Below are 17,848 nucleotides of genomic sequence, written 5' to 3'. Positions count from 1 at the left end.
GTTTCGGAACACTCAGCTGCTCTTGTGCTGTTTTGATGCTCGAGCAAAAAAACCCCCCACAAAAATTGCCGTATTAAAATGCAAGTTTCAAATGGTACACAATCAGTTATTTTCTCTAATCCTGAATAACATACATTTGAAAAGGCTGCATATTAGCCCAAATTAAACATTCAAAATTGATGCAAGCAAGCAGTTACAAATATGGGGTTTAGTCACATCACTGGGGAAAAGAGAAAATTCCATGCATGTATGCATTGTTTGCTACATGCATATAATGCAGTTTGGCTGTCTACTAGTGATACTTAAAACGATAGAGAAAAAACCTCTCATAGATCTTGTTATTTTTAAAATAGTCAATCACAGTATTAGAAACGAAGATGATTTTCAGGTGGACTTGGTACTGACATCAAATTACCTTCCAGAACAAAATGCTGCAATGGCGACAGAACTGTAGGGCATCTCCATATTGCTCCTTCTTTGGACAATATTTTTGTAGTGTGAAATACATTAGTTTCCAGTCAACGCAGCCCTTCTCAGTCAGAATCAGGTGCCTGCAGAACTGCAAAGGACATCAGATGCAAAGTTTGGCTAACTTCATGCTTAAAACATTTCACTCAAAGTTACTTAATTCAGAAGGTCTTTGAAGAAGGGGAAAAGCTGCAAAGTGATTTTTGTTACAATAATGTTTCATGCAAGAAATGGAATAATGCATTTTAAAATGAATTCGTAAGAATTATACCACTTCAAGTAAATGGGGGAGGAGAGTGGAGAGGGTTTTGCCAAACAATGCAAACTTCATTTCATCCAAAAAAATCAATTAAGTGTTGAAGAAGATAATGCAACTGATGTTATGTAGATGGACTTCCAAATGGTTTTTGATAAGGGGTCATCCATACAACAGGTTTGTCAGCCAATTTGAAGCCCATGGAATAAAAGGGACACTGGCAACATGGGTTAGTGCTGCAAGTTTCATTTCACTGGAAATTTAAGGTTTCATTTCCACAGAAAGGTGGCTAATGGGATAACTAGCCTTAGATAATGATGACTAGCCTGAAAAAGGACCCAGGAATAGAAGGCCTCTTGAAACAGTTAGAGTGCAATACTTAAAACAAACATAGTACAAAGCTGTGCTAGGCTTTTCATTTAACCTTGCTTAATTAATTGTGTGTGGAAGTAGAATATAACTTATTTTAGTGATCAACATCATGGTTCAACAGCCTGAATAAGACAACTGATATGAATGGCTATTATGAACAACTTGTTAACAGGTCTTAGACACAGTCTTAAGACATAAATAACTGATAATTAAACTTGTGGTAGTCAGTTTGATGCTCGAGATGGATTTTACTGGGGAGGATGAAACTATTCAGATAGAACAGTTTGAGATGCAATATGGAAAAGATGAGAGGTAAAGACGAGGCAAGAGTGATTGATCATGGCCAAGAGGTATGTGCAAAAGCCCAAGAAGCTAATGGCAGGTGAATGACATTAAAAGGTGGGATTTTCAACCCAAGGCTCAGACAAAGAACTCAATGCTTTATAGGACCATAAGAACTAGTCAATAATCCAGGTATCCACCTCTGAAAAACAGTATAAAAAGAGAGAATTTGGGAGAGCTCAGTGCAGTAGGCAGTGGAAAAAAGCTCTCAAGGAAGCCTCGGGTCAAATACTCTTGAGGGGTCTGAGTAGTAGAGAATACTTAGGTACTCTAAAGAGTAGAAGAAAAAGCCGTTTACGCATGCCTGCTGCCGGGCCCAATTTGAAACAATACTCACTACTTGTCATGTATGTTTTTGCAGTATCATTCATGTATTAATTCATATCTTAAACCTTCATTCAACATTCCACGTTGGTTGCACTCGATCCTAATTGATTAGATTGTGATAATCTTTAAAAGATACTTGAATTGATTAATGATAATTAGGACTATTGCTTTTCTTGGTCTATATTAATGGCCTAGACTTGGTTGTGCAGTGTGACGACAGCTCCTCACGCCCTGCTTTCTGTAAGGACTCCATCCCATTCTCTCACTTCCTTCACATCTGTTCCGATGATGCCACTTTCCAAAACAGTTCCTCTGACATGTCTTCCTTCTTTCTTAACTGAGGTTTTCCAACCACGGTGGTTGACAGGGCCCTCAACTGTGTCCAGCCCAACTCCCGCGCATCCGCCCTCACACGTTCCTCTCCCTCCAAGAACCACGGTAGGGTCCCCCTTGTCCTCACTTATCACTCCACCAGCCTCCGCATTCAAAGGATCATCCTCGGCCATTTCCGCCAACTCCAGCATGATGCCACCACCAAACACATCTTCTCTTCACCCCTCCGTCAACATTCCATAGGGACCGTTCCCTTCGGGACACCCTGGTCCACTCCTCCATCATCCCCTACACCTCAAACCCCTCCCACGGCAACTTCCCATGCAACCACAGAAAGTGCAACACCTGCCCCTTTACTTCCCCCCTCCTCACCGTCCAAGGGGCCAAACACTCCTTTCCAGTGAAGCAGCACTTCACTTGCACTTCCCTCAATTTAGTCTACTGCATTCACTGCTCCCAATGCGGTTTCCTCTACATTGGAGAGACCAAATGCAGACTGGGTGACTGCTTTGGTCTGTCCGCAAGCATGACCCAGACCTCCCTGTCGCTTGCCATTTCAACACACCACCTTGCTCTCATACCCACATGTCTGTCCTTGGCCTGCTGCAATGTTCCAGTGAAGCTCAATGCAAACTTGAGGAACAGCACCTCATCTTCCGATTAGGCACTTTGCAGCCTTCCGGACTTAACACAGAGTTCAACAACTTCATATCATGAATTCTCTTCTCCATCCCCACCCCCTTTCCGATCCTCTTTTTCCAATAATTGATAATTTAAAAAATATATATTTTTCTTTTCCCACCTATTTCTATTAGTTTTAAATTTATTTCCATCCATTATTTTATCTCCAACTTTTAGCCTATTTTGATCCCTTTCCCCCACCCCACCCAGGCCATCTGTCACTTGCCCGCCCTGCTTTCTACTCTTAATGTTACCATTAATACATTCCTTAGCTAATATCACCACCATCAACACCCCTTTGTCCTTTTGTCTATGACAATCTCTTCTTTGCCTCAACCTATCACTGGCCCTCTATCCAGCTCTACCTGTCCCACCCCCCTCAACCAGCTTATATTTCACCTCCTTTCTATTTTTCCTTAGTCTAATGAAGAGTCATACGGACTCAAAACGTTAATTGTCTTCCTTTCCGCAGATGCTGTCAGACCTGCTGAGTTTTTCCAGCTGTTTTTGTTTCAGATTTCCAGCATCTACAATATTTTGCTTTTATCTATTTTGGACTGTTGCTTTAAAGAGGGTATATAACTGGGAGTCAGGTTAAAGAATTTTAGGATTTATTATACTAGTAATTGTAGTCTTATGTTCTTGAAATTTTTTTTGTTAATAAAAATTTTAATTTTTAAAAAAAATCTCTAAAAGGTCTTGGCGGACTCATTACTTCTGAATTCAGTGCACACATCTTCTCATAATAAACACAAGTTGTAAAACCATTGTGATAGCGCGACCAAGTTTCCCTAGTGGATTTGGTCAGCCTGGCACACATTTGCTACATCATAAGAGCAGGGCACAATTTCAAAATTTGCAGATGACACAAATATTTATGGAAGATAGTGAACCTCGAGGAAGATAGTGATAGATTTCAAGAGGACCACAGACAGACCAGTGGAATGAGTGGATAGATGGCAGAAAATTTAATGAAGAGAAGTGTGATGTGATACATTTTGGTGGAAAGAATGAGAGGCAATATAAAATAAAAGGATATAATTCTACAGAGGGGGTTATAGGAATAGAGAAACTTGGTGGTAAATATGCACAAATCACTGACGGAGAACCTTTATAAAACACTGGTTATAAAACACTTGAGCATTGTGAAGGCAGAGGGAGTGCAGAAAAGATCTGAGAATGGCCCAGGTACGGGGCACTTTAGTTAAATGGATAAATTGGAGAAGCTGGGTCTGTTCCCCTTAGAGAAGGTTTGATAGCGATGTTCAAAACAATCAGGGGTCTGGACAAAGAAAATAGCAAGGAACTGCTTTCATTGGAGGAAGGGTCAAGGACCAATTAGGACACTAAATGAAGGTGATCGGCAAAACTCAAAGGTAGCAGGAGGAAAAACTCTCTCTCTCTAAAAACGCAAGGAGTGGTTAAGATCGGAAATGTGATACTTCAAGTTATGAAGAAGAGCCATATTGGACTCGAAACATTAACTCTGTTTCTCTCTTCACAGATGCTGCCAGATCTGCTGAGTTTTTCCAGCACTTTGTCTTTTATTTCTAATTTATACTTCCCGGTTTAGGCTCTGCATTTCTCAGTGAGGATTCTTCAATCTTATTGTTTGAACAGTCATGCAGATTCAGAACAAAAACAGAATTACCTGGAAAAACCCAGCAGGTCTGGCAGCATCGGTGGAGAAGAGTTGACGTTTCGAGTCCTCATGACCCTTCAACAGAACTAGGTGAATGCAAGGAAGGGGTGAAATATAAGCTGGTTTAAGGTGGGGGGTTGGGTGGGGGGGGGGGAGAAGTGGTGGGGGGTGGTGTGGTTGTAGGGACAAGCACTGATAGAAGCAGATCATCAACAGATGTCACAGACAAAAGAACACATAGGTGTTGAAGTTGGTGATATTATCTAAACGAATGTGCTAATTAAGAATGGATGGTAGGGCACTCAAGGTATAGCTCTAGTGGGGGTGGGGGGAGCATAAAAAATTTAAAAATATTTAAAAATAGGTGGGAAAAGAAAAATCTATATCATTTATTGGAAAAAACAAAAGGAAGGGGGAAGAAACAGAAAGGGGGTGGGGATGGAGGAGGGAGTTCAAGACCTAAAGTTGTTAATTTCAATATTCAGTCTGGAAGGCTGTAAAGTGCCTAGTCGGAAGATGAGGTATTGTTCCTCCAGTTTGCGTTGGGCTTCACTGGAACAATGCAGCAAGCCAAGGACAGACATGTGGGCAAGAGAGCAGGGTGGAGTGTTAAAATGGCAAGCGACAGGGAGGTTTGGGTCATTCTTGTGGACAGACCACAGGTGTTCTGCAAAGCGGTCGCCCAGTTTACGTTTGGTCTCTCCAATGTAGAGGAGACCGCTTTGGGAGCAACGAATGCAGTAGACTAAGTTGGGGGAAATGCAAGTGAAATGCTGCTTCACTTGAAAGGAGTGTTTGGGCCCTTGGACGGTGAGGAGAGAGGAAGTGAAGGGGCAGGTGTTACATCTTTTGCGTGGGCATGGGGTGGTGCCATAGGTGGGGGTTGAGGAGTAGGGGGTGATGGAGGAGTGGACCAGGGTGTCCCGGAGGGAACGATCCCTACGGAATGCCGACAGGGGGGGTGAAGGGAAGATGTGTTTGGTGGTGGCATCATGCTGGAGTTGGCGGAAATGGTGGAGGATGATCCTTTGAATGCGGAGGCTGGTGGGGTGATAAGTGAGGACAAGGGGGACCCTATCATGTTTCTGGGAGGGAGGAAAAGGCGTGAGGGCGGATGCGTGGGAGATGGGCCAGACACGGTTGAGGGCCCTGTCAACGACCGTGGGTGGAAAACCTCAGTTAAGGAAGAAGGAGGACATGTCAGAGGAACTGTTTTTGAAGGCAGCATCATCGGAACAGATGCGACGGAGGCGAAGGAACTGAGAGAATGGGATGGAGTCCTTACAAGAAGCAGGGTGTAAGGAGCTGTAGTCGAGGTAGCTGTGGGAGTCGGTAGGCTTGTAATGGATATTGGCGGACAGTCTATCACCAGAAATTGAGACAGAGAGGTCAAGGAAGGGAAGTGTCAGAGATGGACCACGTGAAAATGATGGAGGGGTGGAGATTGGAAGCAAAATTAATAAATTTTTCCAAGTCCCGACGAGAGCATGAAGCATGCAGATTCAGTGTAGGTGCACACTGGGTCAGATATCTGATGATAACAAGTGGCCACTTAGCCTGCAAAAATTCTTGGAAGACAGAATGCAGACTAATATCCCCACTCTCAAATGGGTAGATATCTTGCAAGGTGACGAGAGAAAAATCAGGAGACACAATTTCTTCACATCACCTTAGCAAAGCTTGAGACCAGGAATCCCCAAGAATTTCTACCTTGAATGCTCCCAAGTGGGTGCAATTGGATTGCCGAATGTAACAGAAGACAGCTACGGTTCTGATTTTTAAAAAAAACATCAACTCTGGAACCCTGTCAGTCGGCTGACGTTGCAACAAAGTACCACAGTGTAACTGAACACCTCCTCAACACAATATCTGAGAACAGCGTAGGCATCCAACTAAAGTATTAAAGTAGTGACTCCACATGCAGGCTTGATGAAGCTACTGATCATAATCCTCAGTTTTAACATGCATTCTAGGGGTAAAACTATTATTTCTCAATTTCAGCATTAGTTCTTTTGAAGCCATTTCACACACAAATTATTTCAGTTTCATACTTTGACTGCATTTTATTAGGTCACATTCTACTTCATCTGACAGACTTGCCTGCTTTTCTGCAAAATGGTACTGGCAAAGTTTTTTCCACAGATGTCTATCTTCACTGAGCATGTGCAGAGTAGAAGTCACTTGGCCCAAGCTGACAATATCCAGACCATCAGAAAACCTATATAGAATGCTGTTCTGCATATGAAGGGGAAGATCACTCAATGTTGCTCCATTATTTATTTGCTGTAAACAAAGAAAAATTGTGCCATCAGCTTCCTTCAAATGGGAGAATAGTGCTTTTTTATACCAAGATTTTTATAATATTGCTGAAATTATAAGATACTACACCATTTACACAATGCAGTTACAACCCTCAGGAGTGTACCAGAGGACTTTCAGGTTTAGAAATATAGGACCCAATATTTACTCAGAGCCTGACTAACTCAACTGAGGACAGGGGAGGGGTGGGATTGAGGTGAAAAATGATTTTTTTTTAATATGCATAGGAAACCCAGTTGTAAGACATGCCGAAATTCAACAGGTCTCCCACTGGGTTTCAAAAGTAGCCCAGAAACAGATGTCTGATAAGGAGGGTCATTTGCCAAATAGCAGGGTCCAATCATGTGGAAGAAAGCTTACTGGGCCTGGAGCAAACACTCCTGCTCCTCCTGTCTCACAAGCAGTGCTGTAAATGTACATTCCTTATAAGTGCACTGGATATAGAAAAGGCTATGCACCTCAACAATATCCTGACTGTAGTGCTGAAGACCTATGCTCCAGAACTAGATGCGCCTCTAGCCAAACAATTACAATAACGGCATTTACCAAAAAAAAAGTGGAAACTTGCCCAGGTACATCCTGTCAGCCAAAAGCAGGAAAATTTAACCTGCCCCAGCAGTCTACTTTCCAATCACCAATCAAGTGATGAAATACATCAGTGTTACCAAGTGGTACTTACTCACCAATACTCTGTTAGCACCAAAACAAAAACAAAATTACCTGGAAAAACTCAGCAGGTCTGGCAGCATCGGCGGAGAAGAAAAGAGTTGATGTTTCGAGTCCTCATGACCCTTCGACAGAACTTGAGTTCGAGTCCGAGAAAGAGTTGAAATATAAGCTGGTTTAAGGTGTGTGTTTGGGGGGGCGGAGAGAGAGACAGAGAGAGAGGCGGAGTGGGGGTGTGGTTGTAGGGACAAACAAGCAGTGATAGAAGCAGATCATCAAAAGATGTCAACAACAATAATACAAAAGAACACATAGGTGTTAAAGTTAAAGTTGGTGCATCCGCCCTCACGCCTTCTCCTCCCTCCCAGAAACATGATAGGGTCCCCCTTGTCCTCACTTATCACCCCACCAGCCTCCGCATTCAAAGGATCATCCTCCGCCATTTCCGCCAACTCCAGCATGATGCCACCACCAAACACATCTTCCCTTCACCCCCCCTATCGGCATTCCGTAGGGATCGCTCCCTCCGGGACACCCTGGTCCACTCCTCCATCACCCCCTACTCCTCAACCCCCTCCTATGGCACCACCCCATGCCCACGCAAAAGATGCAATACCTGCCCCTTCACTTCCTCTCTCCTCACCGTCCAAGGACCCAAACACTCCTTTCAAGTGAAGCAGCATTTCACTTGCATTTCCCCCAACTTAGTCAACTGCGTTCGTTGCTCCCAATGTGGTCTCCTCTACATTGGAGAGACCAAACGTAAACTGGGCGACCGCTTTGCAGAACACCTGCGGTCTGTCCGCAAGAATGACCCAAACCTCCCTGTTGCTTGCCATTTTAACACTCCACCCTGCTCTCTTGCCCACATGTCTGTCCTTGGCTTGCTGCATTGTTCCAGTGAAACCCAACGCAAACTGGAGGAACAACACCTCATCTTCCGACTAGGCACTTTACAGCCATCCGGACTGAATATTGAATTCAACAACTTTAGGTCGTGAGCTCCCTCCCCCATCCCCACCCCCTTTCTGTTTCCCCCTTCCTTTTCTCTTTTTTTCCCCAATAAATTATATAGATTTTCCTTTTCCCACCTATTTCCATTATAAAAAAAAAAATTATTTATTTATTTTATATATTTTTTTTTTACATCTTTTATGCTCTCCCCACCCCCACTAGAGCTATACCTTGAGTGCCCTATCATCCATTCTTAATTAGCACATTCGTTTAGATAATATCACCAACTTTAACTTTAACACCTATGTACTTTTGTATTATTGTTGTTGACATCTTTTGATGATCTGCTTCTATCACTGCTTGTTTGTCCCTACAACCACACCCCCACTCCACCTCTCTCTCTCTCCGCCCCCCACACACACACCTTAAACCAGCTTATATTTCAACTCTTTCTTGGACTCGAACTCAAGTTCTGTCGAAGGGTCATGAGGAATCGAAACGTCAACTCTTTTCTTCTCCGCCGATGCTGCCAGACCTGCTGAGTTTTTCCAGGTAATTCTGTTTTTGTTTTTGTTTTGGATTTCCAGCATCTGCAGTTTTTTTGTTTTTATCTCTGTTAGCACCACTCGATTCCAGACCTTATTACAGCCTTGATCCAAACATGGATCAAATAACCATATTTCAGAGGGGAGGGGAGAGCAAATGCTCTTGATATCATGACCAGCATCTGATAGTGCATTAAGGAGCACTAAAATTGTAGTCAATAAAAATCAGGAAAATCTCTCCATTGACTGGATCATAGCTAACACAGACTGTGGTTGTGGGAGGCCAAATCATCCCAGCCCCAAGAATTCCTGAGGGTAGTGCCCTAGGCCCAAGCATCTCAACTGCTCCAATGACCTTTCCTCTATTAAAGCTCAGAAATGGGGTTGTTCACTGACGATTGCACAATGTTTGGTTCCATTTGCAACTCTGAGAAAATGAAGCAGTCTGTGTCTGCATGCAGAAAGTCTTGAACAATATTCAGGCTCAAGTTGATATATGGTACAAATGTTACTTGTCATTTAAGTGCCAGATAATCTCTAACAATAAAGATAGTCTAACCACCTTCCTCTTGACATTTTATGGAATCACCATTGCTGAATCCCCCACCATCAACATTCTGGGGATAACGTTTGACTAAAAGTTTAAATGGGACCAGCCATATAGATACTTTAATTACAAGACCAGGTCAAAGGCTAGGAATTTTGCAGCAAGTGATTGATCTCTCAACTTCCAAATACTGGTCCACCATGTACATGGCACAAATCAAGAGCGTGATGGAATACTTTCCACTTGCCTGAATCAGTGCAGCTCCAGCACTACTCAAAAAGGCTTTACACTATCCAGGATGAAGATGATCAACATTCATCCACCACCTCTGCAACTGCAGAAAACCAAAGTTTCTTTGACTGCACCTTCCAAACTTGTGAACTCTACCACCTAGAATAGCAAGGCAGCAGGTTCATGAAGTACCTCCTGCAAGTTCCTTCCCAAGCCACACATCATCCTGACTTCATATATGAAAAAAAAATGCTGTTCCTTCATTGTTGCTGGGTCAAGGTCAAAATCCAGGAACTCTCTACTAACAGGACTGTGGATGCACTTAAATGCACACACACACACACAGACACAACACACCTGTTCTTGGGGTTTAAAATTCTCATCATAAATTCCTGCAGGAATGACTGGCCAAAGATAAGAAGGTCTTAAAACTTTGTGACAAGGAATCATGTAATTATAGTACTTCTTAGGATGTGTCGTGAATGCAAATGCTTCTAGGCCATTTCAAACGGGTGGAACTATTCAACATCAAGGTGGGTACAAACATTAGGCTTCCGTTTGTTTACCTTCTATTACTATCAAAACTGTGGACCAATGCATTTGTATGAAATCATCAAAGTGACCTTAGCATTTCAGCATTCAATGCAGTTAGCGCATGTAACACAGGGTAAAGTCCATGGTAACAACAGAACATGACCGTGCAAACTTATTCATAAACTTCCAGTATGAAAGTTTCCAAACACTGCTCTAACTGGTTTGGTTTTGCCTTTTAGTAGATTCAAGGTATAAAATGGAGTGACTAAAATCCATCATGGCATTCAAAACTTGCATCTACTATGGCTTTAATGTAGAGAAAAAAGTGCTCGTCAAAGATGTGGAGCTTTTTCTCCTTTAATTAGTATTAGTCTTGAACAACTGAAACCAATAGTACACTATTGATAAACTGAACTGAAGTTTCTTTACTATTGTAGGAAGTTTGAGAGATGGCACAATTTAGATCTTTAAATGTCTACTTTAAAAAAAAATCACGAAAGGCATTGATAAAGAGTAAAGGGTATCAAAAAAAATTGTTAATTTTGTAGTCAGATCTGATTGCAATCACTCTCATTCATAAAGCATTTGATGTCATGTCAATTAACCTTTTTGATAAACTGAATGAAGAGATTGTCAACAATAAGAATAAAGACAAAGATGATCAAATACTATGTGAAACACACTGCTGGGAACACTGATGAGTGGCTTGTGGAATGCAGATGGTCATAGTTGATATGTTGGGTTAAAATGTTGGATTCATACTCAAATTATCCTTGGAATTTGGAAATACGTTTCAGAAGAAAAATCAAAAGCAACGGCTATGTTGTTTGGAAATCTTTTCTTGCAAATCTTGCTATCTTTTGTGTGTATTTAATTGCAGGAAAAAAAATAGCAATTGAGCTATCTTTAAATGCTCCAAAACTATCTGCATTGCAGTAATATCAATTTGAGCAGTCATTTATTTGGATGATTCAACATTACCAAAACAGCATTTTGTGCTGCAAATTGGAACAGCAAGCAAATCAGGATGAACAAGAAGGGGGACAAGAGGGCAAGTCAAATAATATTATACTTTCAACTACTGGGAACATCTCAAAGCTGATTGCAGGAGCTGGCAAACAGCAATGTCACGTGTTCTGCGAATCGTAATATTGATCTGAAGTGGCAATAGCCGAATAGCGAATAGCAACATGTCCAATGTGTAGGACAGCTTGGCTCTCAGAAACCTTTAATACTCAGCAGAACAGAAAACACAAACTACATAGTAAGGTCCAAAGGGCGCAGGCAGATCTGATGCCCAAGGTGCAAGACCCTCCCAAGCAACCAAGAACATTGGTGGTGTCCAAACCATCTGAAAAGCATCAGACCTGGAAATGTAAAATTATTCTAATATTGAGTACCCAAATTGCAAATAACATTGGTCATGGTGTCAGCTACACCCAGAGAGAGCCCAGATAATGAGAAATTCGGGGAGTTGTTTGAACCTACCCAGACTAGCTGCCTTCAGATTCTTTCACACTGATTGAAACTGGATGGTGGCTATTTTATGGGGACCCAGATCCCCTTCCATTAACAGGCAGTTCCTTTAGGGACACCAGGCCCACATCTGGGCCCCCAAAGTGTTAAACTGGCACTTCTACAAATCTTCCTCCATTTCTCCTCTCCCTTCAAGGGGACATTCTGCAAACTCATCTGGGCTATGTCACTGCGAAAAGGCTTTCACCTTTTCAGGTCAGTGTGCCAAGAACGCAGCCCTGCCTTTGTGGATGGCAGCCAGATCCAGACTGGCGCAAGGCTGAATGGCAGCTCCCCGAGGGCTGCTCCCAGCCTCGTGGAGCCTGGTGAAGATTTTCCAGGCTTCCTAAGACTCCCAGCTCTTTTTTGTTTCTCTGCTTCTTCTCCTTGGCCTGTTGGAAGATGCCAGATGGGCTAGAGTATTTGTCCAGCAGCTGGTCAAAAAGTGATTGGCGAAGGAGCAGCCAAAGTCTCCTGCCTGGTGGCAGTTGGACCAGGCAGAATAACGGCTCCTTGACCTCCAATCGCAGGTTCCTTCAGGCATTCTGAAACCTGTGAGCCCACATATTTTATTCTTGAAAATCAGTGCTCTGTATTTATAAAATGTAATTTGAATTAAAAACAAGCAACAAGGTGTATAGCCCAATACAAGATTACAAATTATATACCCAAAAGCAACTTCAGCCATGGTGAATAGGGTGATATCAAGGAAGCAACAAATTTACATTACTACAACACGGATCAATTGCTAACATAAAGGTTCATACATCTGATCAACAAGAAAGTTAAACCAAAAGAAGGGTTGTAGGCAATAAAGTGAGTTTAGTATTCCTACCCTGGTAATCTGCAGATTATTTAGCTGGTGTTGCCAATTCAGAATAGTTTCCATACGGTAAACCCAGATGTTAATGTTACCAACAAGGACACACCTTCCCACCTCACGAACTAGGATACAGAGGGCAGAGCCCAGATCCTGAAGAAGGTTTTTGATTAGTCGAGGATTCTGTTGGTCCTCAAGTACTGTAACAGAACCAGAAAACATATTTCAATGTTCACACAATTGAAAAAAATAAAAACCACAGGATAGAATTACAGATGGACTGGATAGTGCAGTGATTTGCAAATGATCTTTGCAAATTAGGGTTTGTTCATACCTATTGAACCTATAGGATGAGGTAAATGTCCCATCTCTTTTGATAGTTACAAATGAGTTAACACAAGCATCAGCCAAATTCCTATTTTGAGCAAAACTGTTTCAAGTTCAATGATAACAAACTTATTCCTGGGTATTGACCCCAGCCCTGCCTTTGTGGATGGCAGCCAGATCCAGACTGGTGCAAGGCTGAATGGCAGCTCCCCCAGGGCTGCTCCCAGCCTCGTGGAGCCTGGTGGAGATTTTCCAGGCTTCCTAAGACTCCCAGCTCTTTTTTGTTTCTCTGCTTTTTCTCCTTGGCCTGTTGGAAGATGCCAAATGGGTTAGAGTATTTGTCCAGCAGCTGGTCAAAAAGTGATTGGCGAAGGAGTAGCCAAAGTCTCTTGCCTGGTGGCAGTTGGACCAGGCAGAATAACAGCTCCTTGACCTCCAATCACAGGTTCCTTCAGGCATTCTGAAACCTGTGAGCTCACATATTTTATTCAGCCCTGGGGGAGCTGCTGGTGGAAATGGAAAATTTCACATTACTGAAGGTGGTCTTGTGTGATTTAAGTTGACTGGAAGAAATTTTACACTGAATCTGTATTGTTTACCTGACCAGAGTATGCTAAAGACGATGCCAGCTGCCAAAGATGGAACAAAGGTGTTTTATTCACTGAAGGAGGAGGCTCACAAATACCCTCATCTTCAATGATGGGGGAGCCAAGCACATCAGTACAAAAGATAAGGTTGTTACAAATCTTCAGCCAGAAATGCTGAGTGGATGATCCATCTCTGCCTCCTCTGGAGGTCCCCAGCATCACAGATACCAGTCTTCAGCCAATTGACTGCATGTGATGTCACGAAACAGCTAAAGGCACTGGAAACTGCCAAGGACATGGCCCCCGGCAATAGTACTGAAGACTTATGTTCCAGAATTTGCCGCAACCCTAACCAAGCTGATCCAGCATAGCTACAACACTGGCAACTACCCAGCTATGTGGAAAATTGCCCAGGAATGTCTTGTACATAAAAAGCAGGACAAACCCAACCTGGCCAATTACCACCCCATCAGTCTACTTGCAATAATCAGTAAAGTAATGGAAGGGATCATCAAAAGTGCTATCAAGCGGACTTGTTTAGCAATAACCTGTTCGCTGGTGCCCAGTTTGGGTTCCACCAGGGCCACTCAGCTCCTGACCTCATTACAGCCTTGGTTCAAACGTGGACAAAAGAGGTGAACTTCTGAGGTGAGGAGTCAGTGACTGTCCTTGACATCAAGGCCGCATTTGACCAAGTGTGGCATCAAGGGGCCCTAGCAATAATGGAGTCAATGGGAATCAGGGGGAAAATCTCCACTGGTTGGAGTCATACCTAGCACAAAGGAAGATGGTTGTGGTTGTTGGAGGTCAGTCATCTCAACTCCAGGACATCACTATAGGAATTCCTCAGGGTAGTGTAATTAGCCCAAACAGTTTTAGCTGCCTCATCAATGGCCTTCCTTCCATAAGGTCAGAAGTGGAGATATTTGCTGATGATTGTACAATGTTCATCACCATTTGCAACTCCTTAGATACTGAAGCAGTCCATGTCCTGGCTTGGGCTGACAAGTGCCACACAAGCACAAGTGCTAGGCAATCTCCAACAAGAGAGAATCTAACCATCTGGACGTTCAATGGCATCACGATCACTGAATCCCCAACAAATGACATCCTGGGGGTTACCAATGACCAGAAACTGAACTAGCCATATAAATACTGTGGTTACAAGAGCAGGTCAGAGGCTAGGAATCCTGTGATGAGTAACTCACCTCCTGACTCCCTAAAGTCTGTCCATCTACAAAGCACAAGTTAGGAGTGTGATAGAATGCTCTCCACTTGCCTGGATGAGTGCAGCTCCCATAGCACTCAAGAAGCTTGACATCATCCAGGACAAAGCAGCCCGCTTGATTGGCACCACATCCATAAGCATTTACTCCATCTATCACCAACGCACACAGTAGCAGCAGTGCGTGCCACCTACAAGATGCACTGCGGAAATTCACCAAGGCTCCCTATATAGCACCTTCCAAACCCACGACCACTACCATCTAGAAGGACAAAGGCAGCAGATAGATGGGAACACCACCACCTGGAAGTTCCCCTCCAAGTCACTCAGCACCTTGACTTGGAAATATATCGCTGTTCCTTCATTGTCATTGGAACAAAACCCTGGAACAACTCCTTTCCTAACAGCACTGTGGGTGTACCTACAGTACATGGACTGCAGCTGTTCAAGAAGGCAGCTCACCACCACCTTCTTAGGGGCAACTAAGGATGGGCAATAAATGCTGGCCCAGTCAGTGAAGCCCACTTCCTGTGAATGAATAAAAATAATTCTTTAGTAATGACTGCCTTCATCTTCCCATTTTGATTAGTACAAAAAATTACAAAGTTACATTTAAGAATCCCATCCAACTTTACTGATTTTTGAGATGGAAAGTGGTGGGGGGGGGGGGGGTGGAGAGATAAAAGCAAAAAAGATTTGCATAGCATGAAACTTACCAGAGTATTTTACAACTTCTGTCTAATCAATTATCTTCAATGCTCAAAGTTCAGATTTTAATTTAGAATTCTAACCACACTAAGATGTATTACTTTTAGACATTACACATTTGAAAATATATTTCCAGTAAATGTGATTTTGGGTATGGCAACATAAAGGAGTTGCAGTTTTACAAGTATTGTCACTTTTAAAAAAAAAAACCACATCATCAAGTCACATTATTCAAAGAACTGTTTCTATTAGCTGATTAAGAACTCATGAGGTAAGGACTAAATGATTGCAAACAGCATGCTTGAATTCCTTTTCACGAATCAAAATTCACAACTCTACTAAAGATCAGCATATTTACTGAGGAAGTTGGGAGTCAAAAGAGCTGATTGTGATTATTAATATGCTTTTAAGCATGACACAAAAACCTAAAACATTCATGAAAGTCAGATATGCTTCATACAGAAGACTACTCAATGTTTACAAGGCGGCAAATTATAGCGTGTAAAGTAATTTGTACAAAGTAATCTGTGAAACTAATTCATGGTTTATCCAGATGGTGACAAGAATTTATCTTTAGTGCTTATATTTTTGTGTAATTAGGTACTCTTAACTGACATCACATTGATTGAGGAAAATTGAGATGATTTTAGATAAAGCCAATGATTGGATAATTCATGACTGAAAGGACTAAACTGGTATATTAATGTGTAGTCTAATGTGTTAAGCACTGGATGAATAGGACTTACTAATTCGCAAATTTCATAAACAGGCAGGAAAAATAAACTGCCACAGATCCAGGAAGCAGATAGGGGGAAAAAAAAGTCTCTTAAATCCCAACCACATCTTCCAACCTACCTTAGCTGCTGTGCAGGAACCAGTTTAAAACAATCATGGAGAAAATAAAAAAGGGCAAAAAAAGCCCAATAAAAAAAAAAATCACACAAGCACTGTGTTAACACTAGAATTGTCCAGCAGTCCCCAGGAATTGAAGGTTAATCTCCTGGGCTCTGTTGTTGGCATCCTAGAAGAGAACACTTTCTGTATGTATTTCATGACTGCGTGCCTTCATGCTCTAAATTCTCACCCCACCATGGCACTCAAGGACTGTCCATTTTCAGTTTCAGTCACTCCCTGCCGGAATTTCCTTATGTCTGGCCCTGCCCTAGAAATAGGGCACCAGAAATACTTACCTGTCCTCTGCCTTTCACAATGTCACTCGCAGGAGCAATATCAAGTTTTTCTTAAACATTGAAAGATATACAGGTACATATTATATTAAAAACAAATTAATAGCTATAAAATGGGGTCCGTTTTCCTTGATGGTATAATTATGCAAGCTAATGTTCCCTGTTGCACACTTATCAAACAATAGTGTGATTCAGGAGTATGAGAAAGTGTTTACAAAAGGAACCCCGCAGGACAGCCACAAGGAAATTACTTGTGCTTGTAATCACTGCTTTTTGAAACTCAAATGGAAGAAAAAAAAAAATCTATCCACATCTCCTGTCTAACCAATCTGGTATGTGGTGGAAACCATATTCTACTCTGAGAATTTCTTGTTAGATAAAGTGAACACGTTTGGAAATTTTGCAATGCACTGTGGATGGTTTAAATATTGGATGACCAAGTGTCACGATTTATTGCAACAAGGTCAAATCTACACGAAACACCCAGAGTTGGCAACCTTCTAACATAAATGGTTTAAATTTCAAAAAATGCTTGTCAGTTAATTGTCAGTCACAATTAACTGGCACATTCTTGATGGCAATGCCTCTACCAGAGTCCACTTGCCAACCAGTCAGCATTCTCTTCTCACACAGTATAAAGTTGTTGCTTCCCCTGACACTGGTATTTTTGCGATTGTCCTGATGAGTGCAAGATGAATAGTTGCGAAAAAATGTCTTTTTTCAGCAATACTCAAGTGGATTTCCCTTTCTTCCACTCTTCAGCCTCTACACTTTTATACTTTAAGGCTGCAATTTCTTCTGCTATTCATTAGACAATAACTTAAAGAAAAACAGCTCAAGAGATGGAACCAGGATCTTTAAAAGAAATGAGTATGGAACATGGGTGTTCAGCCGATATGCCCATTTCACTTCGAGACTCTACATTAATTACCAGTTTGAGATTGGAGTAAAGTCAGCGTAGGCCAATTTGGAGATGCCATTCCTTTCACAAAAAGCAATGTCTCGATTTACTAATATTTTAGAGAATTATCTAGCATACTTTTCATAAATTGAATAAGATAAATATACACCATGAAACAAGAAGATTATCAGTTTCAACCATTGTGAGGACACCATTATCACCAATTAGCTTTGCAAGCCAATTTTTGCATTTCAACCTGGGAGTTCACAGTGAATTTCACAAATTGGCTACTGTGTTTCCTACATTACAACAGTGACTACGCTTCAAAAGTAATTCACTGGCAGTAATGCACCTTGGGGCA

At 42.0% G+C, this 17,848-nt stretch overlaps 1 protein-coding gene across 5 annotated transcripts in view; it reads right to left on the bottom strand.

The window, feature by feature from the left end:
* Positions 1–17,848, bottom strand: part of fbxo25 (F-box protein 25) — a 48,911-nt gene that overhangs the window by 8,435 nt on the left and 22,628 nt on the right. For 4 of the 5 annotated variants that reach the window (XM_041188515.1, XM_041188516.1, XM_041188518.1 and 1 more), the window contains 3 exons: positions 12,568–12,752; positions 6,522–6,704; positions 416–559 (listed from right to left, as the gene is read on the bottom strand). In XM_041188515.1, coding sequence (XP_041044449.1) covers positions 416–559; positions 6,522–6,704; positions 12,568–12,752 — 512 coding nt within the window. Of the gene's footprint in view, positions 1–405; positions 560–6,521; positions 6,705–12,567; positions 12,753–17,848 lie in introns of all 5 variants that reach the window. The other variant, XM_041188519.1, reaches the window with a different exon arrangement.

Source organism: Carcharodon carcharias, chromosome 5 (assembly GCF_017639515.1).
Source record: "Carcharodon carcharias isolate sCarCar2 chromosome 5, sCarCar2.pri, whole genome shotgun sequence".
NCBI lineage: Eukaryota > Metazoa > Chordata > Chondrichthyes > Lamniformes > Lamnidae > Carcharodon > Carcharodon carcharias.
This window is presented reverse-complemented; position numbering and strand designations above follow the sequence as displayed.